This window comes from Bufo gargarizans, chromosome 2 (assembly GCF_014858855.1).
Source record: "Bufo gargarizans isolate SCDJY-AF-19 chromosome 2, ASM1485885v1, whole genome shotgun sequence".
NCBI classification, from domain to species: domain Eukaryota; kingdom Metazoa; phylum Chordata; class Amphibia; order Anura; family Bufonidae; genus Bufo; species Bufo gargarizans.
Window position 1 is genome coordinate 535741142 of NC_058081.1, and position 21161 is coordinate 535762302.

A 21161-nucleotide genomic window follows, 5' to 3' on the forward strand; every position below is an offset into this window, starting at 1 on the left:
ATACAGCACTCTGGGAACAGCCTATTCCTTCAGAAATTTCTTTCTGTGTCTTACCCTCTTGCTTGAGGGTGTCAATGATGGCCTTCTGGACAGCAGTCAGGTCGGCAGTCTTACCCATGATTGCGGTTTTGAGTAATGAACCAGGCTAGGAGTTTTTAAAAGCCTCAGGAATCTTTTGCAGGTGTTTAGAGTTAATTAGTTGATTCAGATGATTAGGTTAATAGCTTGTTTAGAGAACCTTTTCATGATATGCTAATTTTTTTAGATAGGAATCTTGGCTTTTCATGAGCTGTATGCCAAAATCATCAATATTAAATCAATAAAAGGCTTGAACTACTTCAGTTGGTGTGTAATGAATCTAAAATATATGAAAGTCTAATGTTTATCAGTACATTACAGAAAATAATGAACTTTATCACAATATGCTAATTTTTTTTTAGAAGGACCTGTATATTTAGAGAGTCATCCCTTCTGGTCTGGCCAAGATGGTCCTGGAATGGTGGGACCGTTAGAAGGAGAGTGCCTGTTTTTGTTGTACAAACATTTTTACAGGTCTCACACATCCCCTTTAATTACATATCTTGAAGTGTTCTTCGTTTCTACATTTGTTAGTTCTTAGGAAATTTAACAACTGTTCACTGTTTTTCCATCATCTATATGCCAATACAGGAATTCCATAGGTGAGAATTTCCTTGTCATGAGTGAAGACTTACCAATGACAGATCACACAGCCTGGCCCTCACATACACCAGGTCATCCTGCAGGAGCCTCTGCTGGTACCAGATGTTCTCAATCACTTGTTCCTGTCCCTGGAACTCATCAAGGTGTTGATGAGTTAACTGTAGAGCATCCTCCAACTTTTCCTAATACAAAAATACCAATTAACGTGTGAATAGGAATAGTATACGTCATGTAGATAAATGTACATTTGGATGGGCAGCTTGAGAAATGGTAAGATGTAGATTGGGTATTAAAGGAAATACGTCAGCAGTTATGACCATGCTAAACTGCTCACAGGTAGAGGCTGGGGAGAGTCCACTTTTGTGGAGATCTTGTGATCTGTAGTAGTATGAATGTGAAGTTTATATCTCCTAAATACAGGGCAGCTGTACTGTTCTATAGCCGAGGTCTGGTGATCACTACCACTATGTGGTGCATGGCTATGCCACGGACACTACTGCAAAAGGAGGGCTTTATGCAAATACAATACTGATATGAAGATATTGGATAGCGGGTAGCCCAATCCTCCAGGAGGCCAACATGGTAAATACTGAACATGTTCATTAGCATTTCTGAATCTGTTATTGCCATTGGTGTTCTCTATAGAACATGTCCTCTTATGGGTACATGAGCATTGGAAGTGAGAAAATTTGCTCTACAGAATATTGCCACGAGTCCCTTCAGAAACAGCATGGTAGAAACAATGGAAAACAGAACAAACCAAGCGCTTATACATGAGCTTTCATTTTGTATTCTGTTCTTCATATAAGGAAGCGGTGCTGTGATTGGTAGCTATGGGCAACAAAGACAGTTTATCTTTTAGTCAGCTTCATCAATCCTCCCCATTATCCCTCAGTACCTCTTCCTTGGCTTCAAAAGCATGCAGCAGTCTCCAAAACCCCCATAGTTTTGTATGGAGTGCGCATGCTCAAGTCCCGATCCATGCAATCTCCTCAGAGCAGTGGATTGAGGAGCCTTGTACTAGTGACTGGTGGGCCCCACTGTGATCTAACATTTATCACCTATCCACAAGACAGATGATAAATCTTCATTGTGGGGAAAATCCCTTTGTCCAGTGGGATACATTTTCCTAGAAAAGTGACAAAATAATTCACCTCAGCAAGAGATGGGCTGAATGGGTATCTCCTGCCCATTCCAGGGTGTTGAGCCCAGACCAGAAAGTGGAGATCAATGGGAAACCAGTAAGTATTGGAATGGCAGCAGTAGGAGATTGGTGAGGGCAAGTATTTTGTATGTATTTATTTTTTCAAAAAATTATTCTGTCCCTTTTAAAAAATAAAAAAATAAAAACAATATCATCCTACTGGCCATACCCTTTAAGTAACTTGCCATCATTAAAAACAGATAAAAAATAAATAAAAAACACAACTACAGTACCTTTTCAGCTCGAAGATGAGCAGACTCCTCCTCAATGCCAGTAAGTAGTCTATCTTGACCACACATCTTTGTCAGTAGGATCTGAAATGGAAGTTGAAACTTTTATATACAGCAATTCTTTATATTTGTGATGAATTAAACTCACATGTAACATGGAGGAGGAGTTGGGTAGAAACATGTGAAGCAGCAATTAGATGACCATGAAGCAGCTCTGAACAAAGCAGTTATACATTTCCCAAATGTTCTGCTTGGGAGACGTCTTCCTGACTTGTCAAGATGCAATGCAATTCTTGGCATACACGAACACAAGATCTTCACTGCAAGACATCTTGAGACATACATATACACCGTGGATATAAAAAGTCTACACACCCCTGTTAAAATGTCATGTTTCTGTGATGTAAAAAAAAAATGAGACAAAGATTAATTTTTCCACCTTTAATTTGACCTATAAACTGTACAACTCAATTGAAAAACAAACTGAAATCTTTTAGGTGGAGGGAACAGAAAAAAATAACTAAAATAATGGGGTTGCATAAGTTTGCACACCCTCTTGTAACTGGGAATGTAGCTGTGTTCAGAATTAGGCCCCATGCACACGGCCGTGTTTCACGGCCGTGTGCGGGCCGTGGAACCGCGGCCTGGATCCCTCCTGAGAGCAGGAGCGCACGGCGTCACTGGTTGCTATGACGCCGTGCGCTCCCTGCTGCAGTCACAGTACAGCAATACACTGGTATAGATCATACCAGTGTATTACTGTATTGCGGCGGCAGCAGGGAGCGCACGGCGTCATAGCAACCAGTGACGCAGGGGCGCTCCTGCTCTCAGGAGGGATCCAGGCCGCGGTGAAACACGGCCGTGTGCATGGGGCCTTAAGCAATCGCATTCAAAATCATGTTAAATATCAGCACACACCTGCCATAATTTAAAGTGCCTCTGATTAACCCCAAATAAAGTTCAGCTGCTCTAGTTGGTCTTTCCTGAAATTTTCTTAGTCACATCCCACAGCAAAAGCCATGGTCCACAGAGAGCTTCCGAAAATCAGAGGGATCTCAATGTTAAAAGGTATCAGTCAGGAGAAGGGTACAAAATAATTTCCAAGGCATTCGATATACCATAGAACACAGTGAAGACATCATCAAGTGGAGAAAATATGGCACAACAGTGACATTACCAAGAACTGGACGTCCCTCCAAAATTGATGAAAAGACGAGAAGAAAACTGGTCTGGGAGGCTACCAAGAGGCCTACAGCAACATTAAATGAGCTGTAGGAATATCTGGCAAGTACTGGCTGTGTGGTACATGTGACAACAATCTCCCGTATTCTTCATACGTCTGGGTTATGGGGTAGAGTGGCAAGACGAAAGCCATCCAAGCCAGGCTATGCAGTGTCCCACTCAAGTGACGGTGGGCCCCACAAACTCATTTTAATTATGTATTAATGTCATGTGATATGCCTGCATTTAGTATTTTATTTCCTGTCATATACCCCATGTCACAATGTGATTCCATATCTAAATATCCTTTACACAGGCCTAGTCAGGGTGCACTACACTTGTTTCTTCACAAGATGGAGCAGTGTTAGTGTGTATAAATAGCTTAGCTCAGACCTAAGTTAGGCAGAGTGTTGTTGGCTGGTTGAGGTCAATCCAAACCAGTTCAGATGAGCTCAGGTCAATCCAAGTGAGAGTTGAGTTCAATGCAGTTCTCTCATGAGCCTACAAGAAAGCAACAGTGATGTAGCTGAATATCTGGAGGGAGGCCCCTTCCTAGCCCCTCTACTCTGTCCCTGTCAGCTCCACAGCCCAGGGTTAAGGCCTACAAGTATTCTACCTAGAGGTGAGCAATCCACTCCTATAGATCGCTCTTGCAGGGTGACCAATGTCTAGACTGTATGCAGCCGAGTATTTAAGGAATTATCACGTTTATGCAAGACAAAGGATTAGCAAGATAGTCATTACCTGAGGACTTAAGCACCTTTGTAGTAGGTGGAGGAGATAGCTTGAAGAATCTACATCTCCAGTTCAAATCCTGAGGACAGTCAGGCCAACTGTCAGAACAACATTGGAATAGAAGTTTCAGGATTCAGAAAAGCACCTTTTTAACAAGGATTAGGATCAGGCCAGAGTTTTGACCAGTGTAAGACTCATTATTACAAGCCTATTCTGAGCAGTAGCTTTCTTATGCATTACAAGAGCCTGTACTTCATTGAGGATTTGCATTTCCCTTTCCCCATATGTATGGGAGATTGTGCTTAATGCCGGATTGTATCAAGAGACTGTTTTAATGCAATGGATGTTATGTGTCAAGAGTCATTACAGTAAAGTTCCCTTTTGAGTTTCATCCTTCTTGCCTCAGACTCAGTTCCTCTATTAACACTATAGTAAATGGTTGTACCTCCATACAAAAGGTACTGGCGTCACGACTACAAGGGACCTTGCCACTGGCACATTAATACAGACCACCAAGAGCACCTCAAACCACCATCTGGCCAGTGTCCCTTACACTAGAGTGTGCTTCAGAGAATCCTTGTGCCGTTCTCCTCTTCACTTTTATGCAAGCCTGCCCAGGGACGACATAACCGTGAGTAACCAGAACTGTATTTACCTCGGCCCACCAATTGCTCACACCGTGACCTCACACATAATTCCCCTGCACGGTCTGGCATACAGCAGCTACATTTTGCAAAAACACATCTGAAGTCTCCCAAAAGCATGTGGAAAAAGGTGTTATGGTCTGATGAAACCAAGGTTGAACTTTTTGGCCATAATTCCAAAAGATATGTTTGGCGCCAAAACAACACTGAACATCACCAATAGAACACCATACCCACAGTGAAGCATGGTGGTGGCAGCATCATGCTTTGGGGCTGTTTTTCTACAGCTGGAACTGGGGCCTTAGTTAAGCTAGAGGGAAATATGAACCGTTCCAAATGCCAGTCAATATTGGCTCAAAACCTTCAGGCTTCTGCTAGAAAGATGAACATGAAGAGGAACTTCATCTTTTTAGCATGACAACGACCCAAAGCATACATCCAAATCAACAAAGGAATGGCTTCACCAGAAGAAGATTAAAGTTTTGGAATGGTCCAGCCAGAGCCCAGACCTGAAAATCTGTGGGGTGATCTGAAGAGGGCTGTGCACAGGAGATGCCCTCGCAATCTGACCGATTTGGAGTATTTTCGCAAAGAAGAGTAAGCAAATCTTGCCAAGTCAAAATGTGCCATGCTGATAGACTCATACCCAAAAAGAGTGCTGTAATAAAATCAAAAAGATGCTTCAACAAAGTATTAGTTTAAGGGTGTGCACACTTATGTAACCATATTATTTTATTTTTATATTTTTTCTTCCCTCTACCTAAAAGATTTCAGTTTGTTTTTCAATTGAGTTGTACAGTTTATAGGTCACATTAAAGGTGGAAAAAGTTCTGAAATGATTTATCTTTGTAATTTTTTTTTTTTACATCACAGAAACCTGACATTTTAACAGGGGTGTGTGGACTTTTTATATCCACTGTATATATATATATATACATATTTTTTTATTTTTTATTTTCTGTCTGTTGTCTGTCTGTTCTTTATTCATGCCTAAACTGGACCAGTCTGCACCAAATTTGTCATATAGGCAAATCAGGAACTTCCGAACATTTTAGACTAGGTTTTACCTCTCTAGGCCCTACTAATATAGCATCATCTCTTTACCCATAGTAGCCAACAGAAGCGTTCAGGTCAGTTACTCTTAGCCTCACTGACACACACACAGTTTTACACCAGGTTTCCATAACAATGCAGCCATTTTTTTTCACTGTTATGGGGGCACTGTGGATGCGGCCGCTATATGGGGGCACTGTGGATGCGGCCGCTATATGGGGGCACTGTGGATGCGGCCGCTATATGGGGGCACTGTGGATGCGGCCGCTATATGGGGGCACTGTGGATGCAGCCGCTATATGAGGGCACTGTGGATGCGGCCGCTATATGGGGAACAGATTTGAGTGTGGACGGCACTGTTGTCACTACTGTTATAGGCCACAGTGGATGTCACTTGTTCTAGCACACTATGCATGTCACTGTTATGGGGGCTCTGTGGATTCCCCACACACAAACAAACTAAATAGACCCATGCAAAGCCGTGTCATTCTGCTAGTATACTGATAAATTAGACATTACACACTAACCAGACTGTCCTTATGAGCTTCTAATACTATAGGAACAACCCAAAGAAGTTTTCAAACACAAGATAACAATACTTACATCAATACTATTCTCTCCCATGCGAGCCGGATATGGGGCACGGTCACGATACTGCGGGGTTCCTGATTGCTAGAGAAAGGACAAAGACCCAATTTTGAATAAAAGCAACAATTGACAGATTGCTAGATAGGAGATAGGCAAATAGAGAGAGACAAACAGTTGAGTCACATTATTATGACAAAGTCCTACTTTCGACATCAGCAGGACATAGAGGAAGTCACAGGTCGTGAGCTGGCTTGTGGGTATATAAGGTGTGCAATAGGCTGTCTGCACACATCTCTCGTTGCTGTCATGGTCAAAAGGGACGCTTTATGAGAGTAGCAAAAAAGGATTATTATTGGATTTCAAGCCAAGGATGGCAGTATTTCTGAAACTGTGCAGTTCTTTTAACTGCTTACATGCTGCTGTGGTGAAAGTGTAATGTGAGTGGACAAATTACACCATAATGAATAAACGACATGGAAACTCTGGAGCACCACAGGTCATTGAGGGGAGAGGTGAATGTTCGCTTATGAAGGTGTGCGTGGGTGGACCGAGATGCTATAGTGGAGCTGCTTACTGCCAAAATGAACCAGGGGGCTACCAGACATGCGTCTAAAACAAAAGGTCAGCAAACCCTACTGCGCATGGGGCTCTGAAGCAGACGGAAGGTCACTGCAACTCTGCTAACGAAGATGCATCAACAGAAAAAATATCAATTTTTGCGGCAGTATTAGAATTAGACCTTCTCCAGTGATTCAGGTTCTCTGGTTCATCAAACAGATGGACATTAGTGTGTCAGGAAAGAAACATCAGAGAACAACCATTGCTGGAAGAACACATGCTGGTGGTGGCAGCTTTATATGTTTTTGTGGCATTCTCTGGGCCCACTCATCCATGTGGAAGGCACCTTCAACAGATTTGGGTAGGAAACTAACCTTGCAGATCATGTACACCCATGCATGCTTATTTTCTTCGATAGGGCGGATGGGATCTTCCAGCAAGACAATGCGACATGTCACATGGCTAGAAATGTCTTGACACTGGTTGGACGAGCATAACTAAGACTTCCAAGTACTACCCTGGCCCAAGTAAGCATCTGTGGGACCACCATAATTGTCGGATTCACTCTATGGATTCTCTCCCATGCACCCTCCAGCAGCTGTGGGATGCACTGCAGTCATCATGGCTCCAGAACCCATGAAAACCTACTAGAACTTAAGTCACTCCCAGCCCATCTAGCCTCTTTCCGTGCTGCACACGCTGTTAGTCTGAATATTAGCTGGTGGTTATAATAATGCAACTTGACTGTGTAGATAGATACAGTGGTGCTTGAAAGCTTGTAAACCCTTCAGAACTATCTATACATCTGCATAAATCTGACCTAAAACTACAGACTGTCACAAGTCCTAAAGGGAAATAAAAATAATAAAATCAAACAAATATGAGTCAAATATACTAGACTTGGTCACTTATTTATTGAGGAAAATGATCCAATATTACATGTCTCAGCAGCGAAAGTAAAATTAGAGTAAGGTGTTTTTAATCAATTGGATCAGGTGTGATTGGGAGACCTGTTTTATTTAACCCCTTAAGGACACAGCCTTATTACACCTTAGGACCAGGCCATTTTTTGCAAATCTGACCAGTGTCACTTTAAGTGGTGATAACTTTAAAACGCTTTGACTTATCCATGCCGTTCTGAGATTGATTTTTCGTCACATATTGTACTTTATGACACTGGTAAAATGAAGTTAAAAAAAAATATTCATTTTTAAAACAAAAAAAATGTTTTAGTGTCTCCATAGTCTAAGAGCCATAGTTTTTTCAGTTTTTGGGCGATTATCTTAAGTAGGGTCTCATTTTTTGCGGGATAAGATGACGGTTTGATTGGCACTATTTTGGGGTGCACATGACTTTGATTGCTTGCTATTACACTTTTTGTGACGCAAGATGACAAAAAAAATGGCTTTTTTTACACCGTTTTTATTTTTTTACGGTGGTCACCTGGGGCGTTAGGTCATGTGATATTTTTATAGAGCCGGTCAATACGGACGCGGCGATACCTAATATGTATACTTTTTTTTGTTTATGTAAGTTTTACACACAAAAAAAAAAACATCATGTTTTTGTGTTTCCATAGTCTAGTTTTTTCAGTTTTTGGGCGATTATCTTGGGTAGGGTATGATTTTTGCGGGATGAGATGACGGTTTGATTGTTACAATTTTGGCGTACATGCGACTTTTTGGATCACTTTTATTACCTTTTTTGGGAAGTAAGGTGGGCAAAATTTCAATTTCATCATAGTTTTTTATTTTTATGGCGTTCACCGTTCGGGTAAAGTAACATGACTGTTTTATAGATCAGGTCGTTACGGACGCGGCGATACCAAACATGTGTAGGGAATTTTATTTTTTTCATTTTTAATCAGTGATAAATGTGTTTTTTGATTTTTACTTTATTTTTTGACCCAGACCCACTTGGTTCTTGAAGATCCAGTGGGTCTGATGTCTGTATAATACAGTACAGTACAATATATATTGTACTGTATTTTACTTACACTTTGAACAGATCTATGCCTTCAGCACAGATCTGTTCAGAACCATGGACAGCAGGATGCCTGAGAAGGCGTCCTGTTGCCATGGGAACCTTCCCCATCTGCTCAGTAGTGGACAGAACTGCGCAGACGGGGAAGGGTAAGGACGGGGCTTCGGGGGGCTGCCTGGGAGCTCTCTCCCTCTCCCATCGGGGGGCTGCAAAGGCACAGCAGCCCCCCAATGGGAGAGGGAGCTCCCTGAGCTGTTAACCTTTTCCATACAGCGGTCCGTACGGACCGCGGTATGGATAGGGTTAAACGGCTGACATCACGGCACAGATGTCAGCCGTTTATACCAGGGTGCCAGCAATGTGCTGGCACCCTGGTATACCCACTAGACGCCAAAGATTATTCAATGGGAGGCAGGCGGGGGATCGCGATGCCACCTGCCGCACCGCCCGCCTCCCTCCCCCTGCACCTCCCACCGGGCTCAAATAACTCAGGGGTGCAGGGGGGGGGCTGATACAGGAACATTTTTGGAATCCTAAAGTTCCTGATCGACTGCGGGGATCAGAAACTGCAGAAATCGCAGCAAACCGCAGGTCTGAATTGACCTGCGGTTTGCCGCGATCGCCAACATGGGGGTGGGGGGGGGGGGGGGGGGGGGGTCTGGTCACCAGGTTCTGATCACTGCCAGCCGCACGGCAGTGATCGAAAATACACAGGGCGTACCTGTACGCCCTGTGTCCTTAAGGAACAGGGATCTATCAAAATCTGATCTTCACAACATGTTTGTGTAAACGCATCATAGTATACACAAACAAGATTTCTGGGGAACTCAAGAGTTGTTGATGCTCACCAAGCTGGAGAACATTAGAAAGCTATTTCTAAAGCGTTTAGACTCTAAACCACAGTTATACAGAGTGTGTACAATTTGAGGAAATTCAAGACCAATATTACCCTCCCCAGGAGTGGTTGACTAACAAAGATCAAGCAAAGAGCGAAGTACGTAATAGTCTGAGGTTACAAAGGAACCCAAGGTAATTTCCAAGCAACTAAAGGCCTTTCTCACAATTGCTATTGTTAATGAGTCTACCACCAGGAGGACACAGAACAACAATGGTGTGCATGGCAGGACTGCAAGGAGAAAGCTGCTGCTTTCCAAAAAGAACATTGCTGCCCATCTGCAGTTTTCTAAAGATCACCGGGACAAGCGAAAAAGCTACTGGAAAAATGTTGTGTGGACAAGCAAGACCAAAATAGAACTTTTTGGTTTAAAGAAGAAGTGTTATGTTTGGACTGCACAGCATTCCAGAATAAATACATCATCCCATCTGTGAAATATGGTGGTGGTAGTGTCATGGTTTGGGCCTGTTGTGCTGCACATGGGCCAGTACAGCTTGGTATCATTGATAGAACAATGAATTCTTAATTGTACCAGCAAATTCTAAAGAAAAAATATATGAGCTGAATCTGAGGAGGAGGTGGGTCATGCAACAAGACAACAACCCTAAGCACACATGTTGTTCTACGAAAGAATAGTTAGGGAAGAACAAAGCCAAACTTTTGAAATGGTGAAGTCAAAGTCCTGACCTTAATCTACTGGAATGTTGTGGAAGGACCTGAAGTGAGCAGTTAATGGGAGGAAACCCACTAACATAATAGAGTTAAGGCTACTTTCACACTTGCGCTTGATCGGATCCGTTCTGAACGGATCCGATCATATTAATGCAGACGGAGGCTCCGTTCAGTACGGATCTGTCTGCATTAATAACTTAGAAAAATTTCTAAGTGCGAGAGTAGCCTGAGCGGATCCGTTCAGACTTTCAATGTAAAGTCAATGGGGGACGGATCCGCTTGAAGATTGAGCCATATGGTGTCATCTTCAAGCGGATCCGTTCCCATTGACTTACATTGTAAGTCTGGACGGATCCGCACGCCTCCGCACGGCCAGGCGGACACCCGAACGCTGCAAGCAGCGTTCAGCTGTCCGCCTGGCCATGCGGAGGCGAGCGGAGCGGAGGCTGAACGCCACCAGACTGATGCAGTCTGAGCGGATCCGCTCCATTCAGACTGCATCAGGGCTGGACGGAAGTGTTCTGCTCCGCTCGTGAGCTCCTTCAAACGGAGCTCATGAGCGGACAGCCGAACGCTAGTGTGAAAGTAGCCTAAAGCTGTTTTGTACAGAGGAATCGGGTATAGTCCCTACAAGCCAATGTGCAGAATTAATCAACAATTACTGGAAATGTTAAATTGCAGTTATTGCTGCACAAGGAGGTCATACCAGATACTGAAAGCAAAGGTTCACAAAAATGGGGTATTGGGTCATTTTCCTCAATAAATCACAAGTCTAATATTTTTTACTTATTTAATTTGGTTATCTTTATCTACTTATACAAGATATACTTGTAAAATCTGATTTAGTTTTAGGTCACGAGAGACGGAGGCAGACTGATATTAGATAATCTATGCATAATGGGAATCTCACCACAGCACTCAGTGACATCCTCTTTCCAGCAGGAAGATGGGGACGATTAGAACCAGGAGGCAACGGTGGCAGCTGTGAATAGCTCACTGAACCCTGCAGTGCAAGAACAGTTTTGTGTTAAAAAAAAATGGTAATGAAGTTTCGTAGACAGTATGAGCAGTACAGAATTTATGGCAAGGAAGTACGCATCACATTAGCTTTGGGGAGTAATTATAACCTCAGTCTACGTATGAACACTTTAAGGAAGGGCTTTTCTGCATTTTTGTACAGGAGCCTCACCTCAATTGGTCAAAAGTCATCTTGGACTTTGTCTGCTGATCCCAGTATAACATTAATTTAAGAACATAAGGAGTCAATTATGTTGCTAAACTATTAATAAAAGCTAATTATCACTTCTGTTAAAACTGCTTCCCCAACTGCTAGGGGACGCCTCACAGAGAAGCACCGCTTTAAAAAGAAATAGTTCTCTCTTGACATGTCCCATCCCTGTTTTCCGATGCCGTTCTGGAACATATTTTCTTAAATGTCTGCCTAGTGCCATTCTCCTCTGCCATTCCACCTGTAAATAGGAATAAACTGACGACTCTGTGTTACTGTTCTCCTTGGCACAGTCTGATACTGATAAGACAATGTCAGAATGTGTGTGTAGGGACCCAACTGGTAACACCTAGTGGACAATTTATTCATAGACTTTTAGGATGAATAACAGGGAACGCACATATCTAAGAAAATATGCTGCAGAATTGCTATTTTATGGGAAATACCATATTTACAAAGAAGCAAAGGAGTGACTGTTTACCCGTGGATTACTTTTTGATTAATATGAGAGGTTTCAAACATGACCTTTTTAGATAGGTATCTAGAAAACCTTCCTTTGACACAAAGTTTAAAACAAAAAAAGTTTAGAACCATCTATTTTCTGAAAAGGAGAAGCAGCCTGCAAGCAACTGCCAACATCCACAGACTAGAGGGACATAACATCTGAGATAGACTGACACTGAATATATTTTAGAACACTGTCCACAACCATCTAGTATCAATAGAACGGTTTGGACAAACCCTATTTGACCCATCTCACCTTGATCTTAAATATAGGCCATCGCCATTTGGAACGCTTCCAGTGATGCACCAAAATGTAGAGATGTTTTTAGCTACATGACGCTTATGAAACTTTTGTGAATATGATTTATAACTAATAATCAAATAATGAATATTACTTCTTTCGCTTGAAAAATGCAGAGACAAGCTCATTATTATAATAGTAACAATGATCCACTCACCATCTTTGACAGGTGCCTCGGTGTGTTGCCAAGACCTCGCCCAGAACATACTGCAGGGGGTAGGAATGACCTCTCTGAATACTATTGGCAGAAAGAGGTGGAAAACTTATCAAAAACAGGAAAACAGTTGATGAAAAAGTTTCAATTTTCTGCAGAACTACTACAGGAAACAAATGCTATTTGTATGCGGTGATCCTAAGATCCAAGTGTGTGCTTGTATCCACTGCAGTGGATGACTTCTATTCATTTATAAATGTTATACTTTAATAGAAATCATTCCCAAAGTACTCAAACACAGTGTGAACTGCATACATAAAAGATACCCACCCTTGGTCCTTGACCCCTATGTCGTCTTAGTGAGGGAGTCAGAGACAGCTCTGCGGGGTAATCTTCTATAATTACTCTCTCTGATGAAGTGTTCGGTCTGATTTGCATTCTGTTGCTGGGATACCCATGGGATCTAGGGGGTAAATTAATCCCAGAACCATCCAGCCTTTCTTCTTCTGCCCCCAAAGGTTGTGATCTTCTAGGATACCGATTAGGACCCTTTGCCATTGTAGATGCAGTGAAAGAGTCATCAGATGGCAGAACATCATACCTATCAGATGGAGTTTGAGGCCTTGATGCAGACTTCGCTATATGACTTCTGGTTCTGGAGCTGGTTACAAAATAATCACCTGGTCTTTCTTCACTGTGTCTGATAGTTGCAGAATTAGGAGCTCTGTCTTCTGACGGAAGGATATCTACTCGCCCAATTGGTGTATTAGATCGAACAGTTATTCTTCCCAAAGATGGAGATCCAGTCACAGCCACAAACACATCCTCATTGGACGCAGTCTTATGCTGCTGTGTGTGCACTTTTGGACTAAGGCTTGGTGTAAGAGGCAGGTCCCTCTTGGGTGGACTTCCAACAGGTAACACAACATTTGCCTGAGAGCTCTCAGGATAACGGAGAGGTTTCTCACATGGCAGAGGGCTTCCATACTTCAAGTTAGGAGGAGGACTTTTCTTGATTATTCTGTGTCTAGAAACCTCTGAAGGTGTGGGTGGTAGAGATTGTGACCTTGAAGCCTTAATTATCCTCTGAACTACATACTCTACTCTTTCTGGTGAGGAGCATGTTGTGGTTCTGGATGGAGAGCAAGAAAGAGGGGACATTTTTCTTCCATCTGGTGTTTCCATAAACTCAGTTTGCGCCTTGAATTTCTCATCTTTGAAGTTCCAGTTGCGCTCTAAGAGGTCAGCTCTATATACATGAGTAGGGACAACAGCAGGAGAAGAGGGAGCAGAACGGGAGAGAGTAGAGGAATATTCATCAAGTGGGCATTCAAAACTCTTTGGTGGACTAGGTGGGCTCTTGTCTTGGTAAGGCCTGTGAAAACAAATGCATAACTTTGCATTACTAATGAGAAATACAAAGTTTTAACAAATTATGTGACTTGCAGAGACATAGCAGGCATATGCAATATCAGCCAAGTAGAACTGTAAAGTTCATGTAACATCAAAACAGATGCTTACACTGACAGACACTTCTGAAAAGGCACCCACTCTTCATCCTCAGGAATGGAGTCCTTCCCCTCTGCAGACATCTTAGATTCCACTTCAGGTCTGTTGTAAGTGAATTCCAATTGCTTTACTCCACTTTCTGGTGTGGGTGGTGGGACAGAACCATTCTGGGATACAGAAGTATAGTGTTGCATAGCATCTGTTAAAGACTCCCTCAGCCCACTGAACAAGCGATCTTTCTCCAAGTCTCCATTTCTGTCCTGGTCTGGAAGACTGTCCCTGGAGCTCTCATCTTGTGATCTGGTTTCAGACAGATGGGCAATCTCCAAAGATTCAGCACTTTTTCCATCATCCCCAGCAGTATTTATTTCAGAGTGGGAGAAATCTTCATAGCTGGCATAGAGCTCATCTTGTGAGGTGAGGTTGTGACCATGGCTACTCCTGAAAGAAAAGGGTGACAAAATTAAGGTTATCGTGATTAACATGAAATAACATACCACGAGATGTCCCTGTATATCGGTTCACCGTGAGACCCCAGTTGTATCTCATAGTGTATCTTGAATGTTGTATTTTAACAGTAAAAAAAAAAAAAAAAAAAAAAATTAAATCCTAACCAGAAATAACATTTTAATGAAGCAAAGTAGAAAATGTAAACACTAAATTACCACCACAACCAAATGTGAATTCTATCTTGGGGTACTTTCACACTAGCGTTTTTGTTTTCCGGCATTGAGTTCAGTCACAGGAGCTCAATACCGGAAAAAAACTGATCAGTTTTATCCTAATGCATTCTGAATGGAGAGCAATCTGTTCAGGATGCAACAGTTCAGTCCCTCTTATGTTTTTTGGACGGAGAAAATACCGCAGCATGCTGCAGTTTTCTCTCTGGCCAAAAATACTGAAAGTACCCTTAGCAAGCCCAAAAAAAAAAGTGATCCCTGTTTTTTTTTTCCTCTATCAAACACAAGCTATGTAGGGTTAAAGGGGTTATCCAGGAATTGATAATGATGATCTATCCTCTAAGCTCTGGTGAGCATAGCCGGTGTTCTGTCAGAAAACCTTAAATCGTCAGATTCCCTTCCAGGGGTGTGCGCCTCCGCGCAAGCGCAGTACCAGGGGCGCTCGCCTTTACGCAAGCGCAGTACCAGGGTATGGGCAAGTTAAAATTACAGTAAGCGTTGACTCGTGGACGCGCGCACTGTCACCGCGTGTGCACCCAAATCTCCTTACCCTCACACTGCGCACGCGCGGATTGAAGCCAGCCAGCAATGAATCTGAAGTGCGCTGTGTAGTGAGTGTAAGGATATTTTACAATCCGCGCGTGCGCAGTGTGAGGGTAAGGAGATTTAACAAAACAAAAGACCACCAGATATTCTTACCCATGAGCGCACGCGCAGTTGGGTGCACGCGTGGTGTCTGTGCTCGCATCCATGAGTCAACGCTCACTGTAATTTTTACTTACCCATGCCCTGGTACTGCATTTGCGCAGAGGCGCACACCCCCGGAAGTCACGTGGGGTAAGGGAATCTGACGATTTAAATTTTTACAGAATTCTGAATCTGTTTAAAAAAATATATAAAAAAAACTGGTTCAGACGGACACCCCCCTTAAATATTGAAAGCTAGTGATGAAGTTTTGAAAAATTCAACTTAATTCTCTAAGAAATTTGATTAGTTACTAAATAAATTTGTCACAAATCTCTATAAATCAGGTATACCCAGGCCACTCTGCCTTAGGCCTCATGCACACGAAAGTATGCATTTTGCGGTCCGCAAAAAATACGGATGACATCCGTATGCATTCCGTATTTTGCGGAACGGAACAGCTGGCCCCTAATAGAACAGTCCTATCCTTGTCCGCAATGCGGACAATAGGATGAGTACTTTTTTTGCGGCCATACGGAAACTGAATGCACATCAGTACCTTCCGTTTTTTTTGCAGACCCATTGAAATGCATGATTCCCTAAACGGTCCGCAAAAAAAAAAAATGGCCGTGCTGCACCTTTAATGCACCTTTGAACGAGAGCTGTTGCTGGTATTGGGTTTGGCTGGTTAGGTGGGGGTACAATATGCTGGCATACCAACTTCTCCAACCCCAGCGCTTTCCTGCCCTACAGGTGTGAACCCTTCTTCTGCCATCTGCTTTTCCTCCTTTTCCACATCATCTAATATCAATGAGAATATGTCATCAGGAACAACCAGCTCCTCCCTCTGCATCTTGCTGACTTTTCTAGGACATGGAGACTTTGAAGGATGATTTGGAAGAAGTAAAGCCAGCAAAAGATGAGGATGGTCATCATCAAGACCTGACCCCCCTAAGGGGTGCAGACTGGACGTTATTGGTTGGCACACTGGGCACTGCACTAATTATGACTTCCATCTTATTGGTATTGAATTCTTCTAGTAATTATTTTCAGCAACACTGCCCTAGCGCATGAGCACTTGCCACATCTCTCCCTATGCTCAGCTCACAGGACAATGGCGGAGACTGCACGGGATAAGGGTTTTTATAGTGGCTTTTTGTGGACTGGCTGGCTGTATAGCAGCTCGTCTCCTCTACATTTAGTTTGGGAAAACCTGATTTGTTACCACAAAGTGCGAGGAAATTCGGATTTGTTGCTAATAAAGCGTTCCTAAACGTCGGACCGAATTCCACTTTAATGCTTTGCTTCGCTCAACACTATTGAAAGCCTAAATATCACTCTGGTAGTCCTCATATGAAAATCCCCTTACAATTTTAGTAAATAGTTTCACATTATAAAGAAAGAAAATCCTTCAAACCATTAAAATACACACATTGATGGTATCCACTTCCGCTAACAATATCCTTTCTTTTTCCCGTTATTCTTATTTCTCTCATCACGTTTATTAGTACTTTCATTAAGATGCTGTCTACAAGCCAATGTGAAACTACAGAAGCTGCTCAATCCTCAGACTTCAGATGGCTTCCATACACACACAATATTAAGTCACCCAATATTCATACTTGTTTTTGTTGTTGCCGACGACCAGAGCAGATTGATTCATGGCACGGATCCAGGCATTCATGTCTTCCTGAGTGTCGGCTCCAAAGTAATAAGTCCTCATGCCAGGATGTTCTGCCTGAAAGGTTGGAGTACAATACTGACGGTTACTATGTGCTTGGTATGGCTGTGTTATGTGCTATGTGTTTCTATAGCCGTCGTCTCCGCTAATATTTATATGCAATAAGCACATAAAGCAGACCTTAAAACTGAATCTTCTGTTTTTCACTTCTCTTGGGTTGGCAGGCAAGATTTCATAGCTTGGTAATAAAATACTGCCGAGTACGGTCTCCTCTCTGCTGTCTGCACAAAAACACATAGGAAAGTAATTTAGGATAAAAAAAAAAAAAAAATATATATATAATAATAATAATAATAATAATAATAATAATAATAATAATAATAAATATAGAATTTTATTGCGCAACTGTAATATAAATTGGTACCTCTATAATAAAACAAGCAGAAGTCTGACAGCACGAACCACCTCCTCTTCCACAGACGCAAGCCTGCACTGTCCTACAAGAAATCAAGGATGTGGAGACATTCAGAGGTCGCAATCCATACCTCTAGCATTGTATGTTTATAAGGTCATTGACATTTCCCACAAATTATATAAAATTACTGAATACACCGCAATTCTCTAAAATGTCACTAGAGGGACACGCAACCCCTTTCATAATTACTGTTCTCTCTACCTAGGTTTTCTTGCTGGTCACATTTTTATAAAGAGTTAAAAGAGCTTAAACATTTTTAATTTGTAATAATTATTTTATCAACCTCCCATTACTCCTGATCCAAAGTTATTCTGAGCCTTTAAAGGGATTGTCCGAGATTATTTAACGGATTGGTTTGGTTACTGCTCTGGATCGTGGGGGTCCAACACCCAGACCCCCACCGATCAGCTATTTGAGAAGGCACCAGCGCTCACAGTAGCCTTCTTGAAGCTTTGCCTAGTAGGCCATGTGATGTCACGTCCATCATTTATTTCTACTGGTCAATGATCAAACTATTCAATCACCCGATGAACTAGCTTTTCGCTCGTTCATCGAGTAATTGGCAGCACCTCAATACCGCCAGATAATCGCTAATGAGCATTCCTATGAACACTTGTTGGCGATTATCTGGCGGATTCTCGGCGCGCCTAAAGGGCCTTGTGTATACACAAGATAAGGCCCAGTTCACACTTCAGGGATTTGGTCAATGATTATGGACCATAACCAGATGTGGAGCCTATACAGAGATGAGGTAAAATGGAAAGATTTGCACTGGTCTGTGTTTTTGACCTGCACCTGGTTTAGCTTCCAATCACTAAAGTGTGAACTAGGCCTAAGGTCCATTCACTTGACAGTGTCTGTTTTGCAGGCGGCAAACCACGGATCCGCAAAACATGGACCCTGGCCATGTGCACAGCACATTGTGGTGCGGCCCTATTGACTTCAATGGGTCCATGATCTGCAAGATGCGGCAAAGAACAGGACAATTCCTATATTTTGCAGAGAAGCCGCACAGACCCAGAAGCACAAGGAAGGGCACAGCGATGCAGCGTGCAGATTGCCAGTGTCCGTGTTTTGTGGATCCGTCAAACAGAATGGACCCCAATTGTAATATTCTGCAATTAAATGCTGAACCAACCAGTAAAGATACTTATTAGAAATACACAAAAATAGAGGAAAAAACTAAACAACTAAGAACCATCACATTCCCTCCTAGGTAACCTATGCTTTGAATAAATATCTGTTGGATGTATTCGGTATGGAGTTCCTCGTTGTACAGACACTAACCTGTTTATACAGCCAGCCACGAATCACCACCGGAGAGTTGGGGTCCCTCTTAATAGAATATTCTCTTTTTCCAAAAGTGTGCACTCTCTTTACCGATCTTGTCGATGGCTGAGTGAAATAAAATAAAAAATAAGAAGAGGCTCATCAGTGCCTTGTTAAGATAAAATGTCAGCACATTTAGGTTTCATTTTCATTGCTGCAGATAATAAAAGTCAGATTTGTCATGTGTCCTGATGGAAGGAAACATCCTGGAATGTGTGAGTCACTGCCGTTCCCAACAGGAAGGCTTTTCAAAGCATGTTCTGGTTTTCTTTTCCAAAATCTAGCAAGTGTCTAAAGTGGACAATGATCCATGCAATCTCAGTTAGGTCCACCGGTTTATCCTCCGGTAGACCCTAATAAAACTGGGCCTGAAAGCTCCGTCACTACTTCTTATGGTTTCATGGATCATTTATGATGGTAGACCCACCAAAGAACATTATAAGCATGTAGAACAGAGATCTCTGGGCTACTGGTGGAGTCACATGAGCAGTTATGGAGGATATGTAAAGTATCACCTGCACAACACTAGACTGCTTGATACGTAGCTGAAAAGTGGTGTGGCACTTAGACATCACCCTACTTTTACTAGGCTTCCAATCTTGCACACAGATAGTGGTATATGCTGAAATACTGCACTGGGTTATGCCTCCAAATAGAACAAGACCATCACCTGGGTGCAAACTCGCAGTTTCATTCCCCAACATATCCAGTTCTCCTGGGAAAAGCTGAATTACAATGTTTTTTTAAAGTACTCTCACCCTTGACCCCTGGCTGACAGAGGCAGTTGTGGTGATGCTGCTGGCCATGCTAAGCCCACTCCTTGGACGCTCCATTTCTTCAGTCATGGTTCACAGGTTCTATTGGAAAAGGGATTTTCACTTGCTGGATCCGGAGTTGATAAACGTCCCTGTAAAATAAACAGTTTATTAACAGAGTTACTCATCCAGAAAGTGAACTGTAAATGGACTGAACATTTTATTCAACAGCAACGTACTACAACTGAAATGATCTTCTCCCATAACTTACCCCCATACACAGGCAGGTTTAGCTTGGGATTTTCTTGCTTCTTTTAGTTAAGCCATGTAATGAACATTCATATTCACCTGCTCCCCAGCTCCGATCCATGATCTTCCAGTTCCCAGCATCTTTACTTCCAGCCAGGGTATGCATGGGGTCATTGCAGCCAATGACTGGCCTTAGTGGTGTTGTGTTCCCAAACAGCACATGATCCAGCAGTGACGTGCCACTTGGAGACACAACATCAATGAGTCCAGTCACTGACTGCAGTGGTGCACGTGACACCAAATATACCCCAGTCAGAGGTAAACTGGGGACAGGAAAATCTCAGAATGGAGCCAGGACCCATGACCGAAGCAGTAGGGCGCAGACTAGTAGGAATCTTTTGTTAGGTCAAAACACACTATGGTGGCTAACTAAAAAAGAAGGTAATGTGCTCGTCTAGCTTGAGTGGATATTGAGCGGCCTATGGATAAGAAGCTATTCTCCTACTAGGGGAAATGAATACAACTAGACACAGGTACAAGATGGCCATCAACAGAACAGCAGAGCGTTAGGTCAATAATTACGAGTTCTAATAATAAGAAAAGGTGTAGGAACTACATTTTAAATTCACTTATTTAGCTCTCTAATGTTAAACTCTACAGCATCTGGCCGACAACTAAATTATTCTGCCATAAAAATTGCCATAGGAGGTTGTCACCCAGCTTCCCCATCGCTCAGGAATGCAGCTCACTTCTTTCAGGGTTCTGTTGAGGTCTCATGCACACGACCGTAGTTATGGTCCGCATCTGAGCCACAGTTTTTGCGGCTCGGATGCGGACCCATTCACTTCAATGGGGCCGCAAAAGATGCAGGCTGTCCGCATCAGTCGCTCCGATCCGAGGCCCTGCAAAAAAATAAAAATATAGCAGGTCCTATTCTTGTCTGTTTTGCGGACAAGAATAGGCATTTCTACAATGGGCCGCCGTTCCGCAAATTGCATGGTCGTGTACATGAGGCCTAAGTGTGAGTGACACCCCAGCAAGAGCTGTGATCCAGCCATACTGAGCGTCACCTGCCTTTCCTAGAAATAGATATGATGATCATGAGACCATTGGAGAAACAGGAATGATTTTTTAGAAATCGGATTCAG

General features: G+C 42.6%; 1 protein-coding gene across 4 annotated transcripts in view; it reads right to left on the bottom strand.

Moving 5' to 3' along the window:
- Positions 1-21161, bottom strand: part of LOC122928566 (pleckstrin homology domain-containing family A member 4-like) — an 87891-nt gene that overhangs the window by 10093 nt on the left and 56637 nt on the right. For 3 of the 4 annotated variants that reach the window (XM_044281538.1, XM_044281537.1, XM_044281534.1), the window contains exons 2-13: positions 19768-19916; positions 18968-19075; positions 17630-17702; positions 17386-17486; positions 17147-17262; positions 14173-14601; positions 12982-14026; positions 12655-12735; positions 11375-11467; positions 6372-6440; positions 2119-2199; positions 714-863 (exon numbers count right to left, since the gene is read on the bottom strand). In XM_044281538.1, the coding sequence (XP_044137473.1) occupies positions 714-863; positions 2119-2199; positions 6372-6440; positions 11375-11467; positions 12655-12735; positions 12982-14026; positions 14173-14601; positions 17147-17262; positions 17386-17486; positions 17630-17702; positions 18968-19075; positions 19768-19854 (2433 nt within the window). In that variant the 5' untranslated portion in view covers positions 19855-19916. Of the gene's footprint in view, positions 1-713; positions 864-2118; positions 2200-6371; positions 6441-11374; positions 11468-12654; positions 12736-12981; positions 14027-14172; positions 14602-17146; positions 17263-17385; positions 17487-17629; positions 17703-18967; positions 19076-19767; positions 19917-20035; positions 20148-21161 lie in introns of those variants that run through there. The other variant, XM_044281535.1, reaches the window with a different exon arrangement.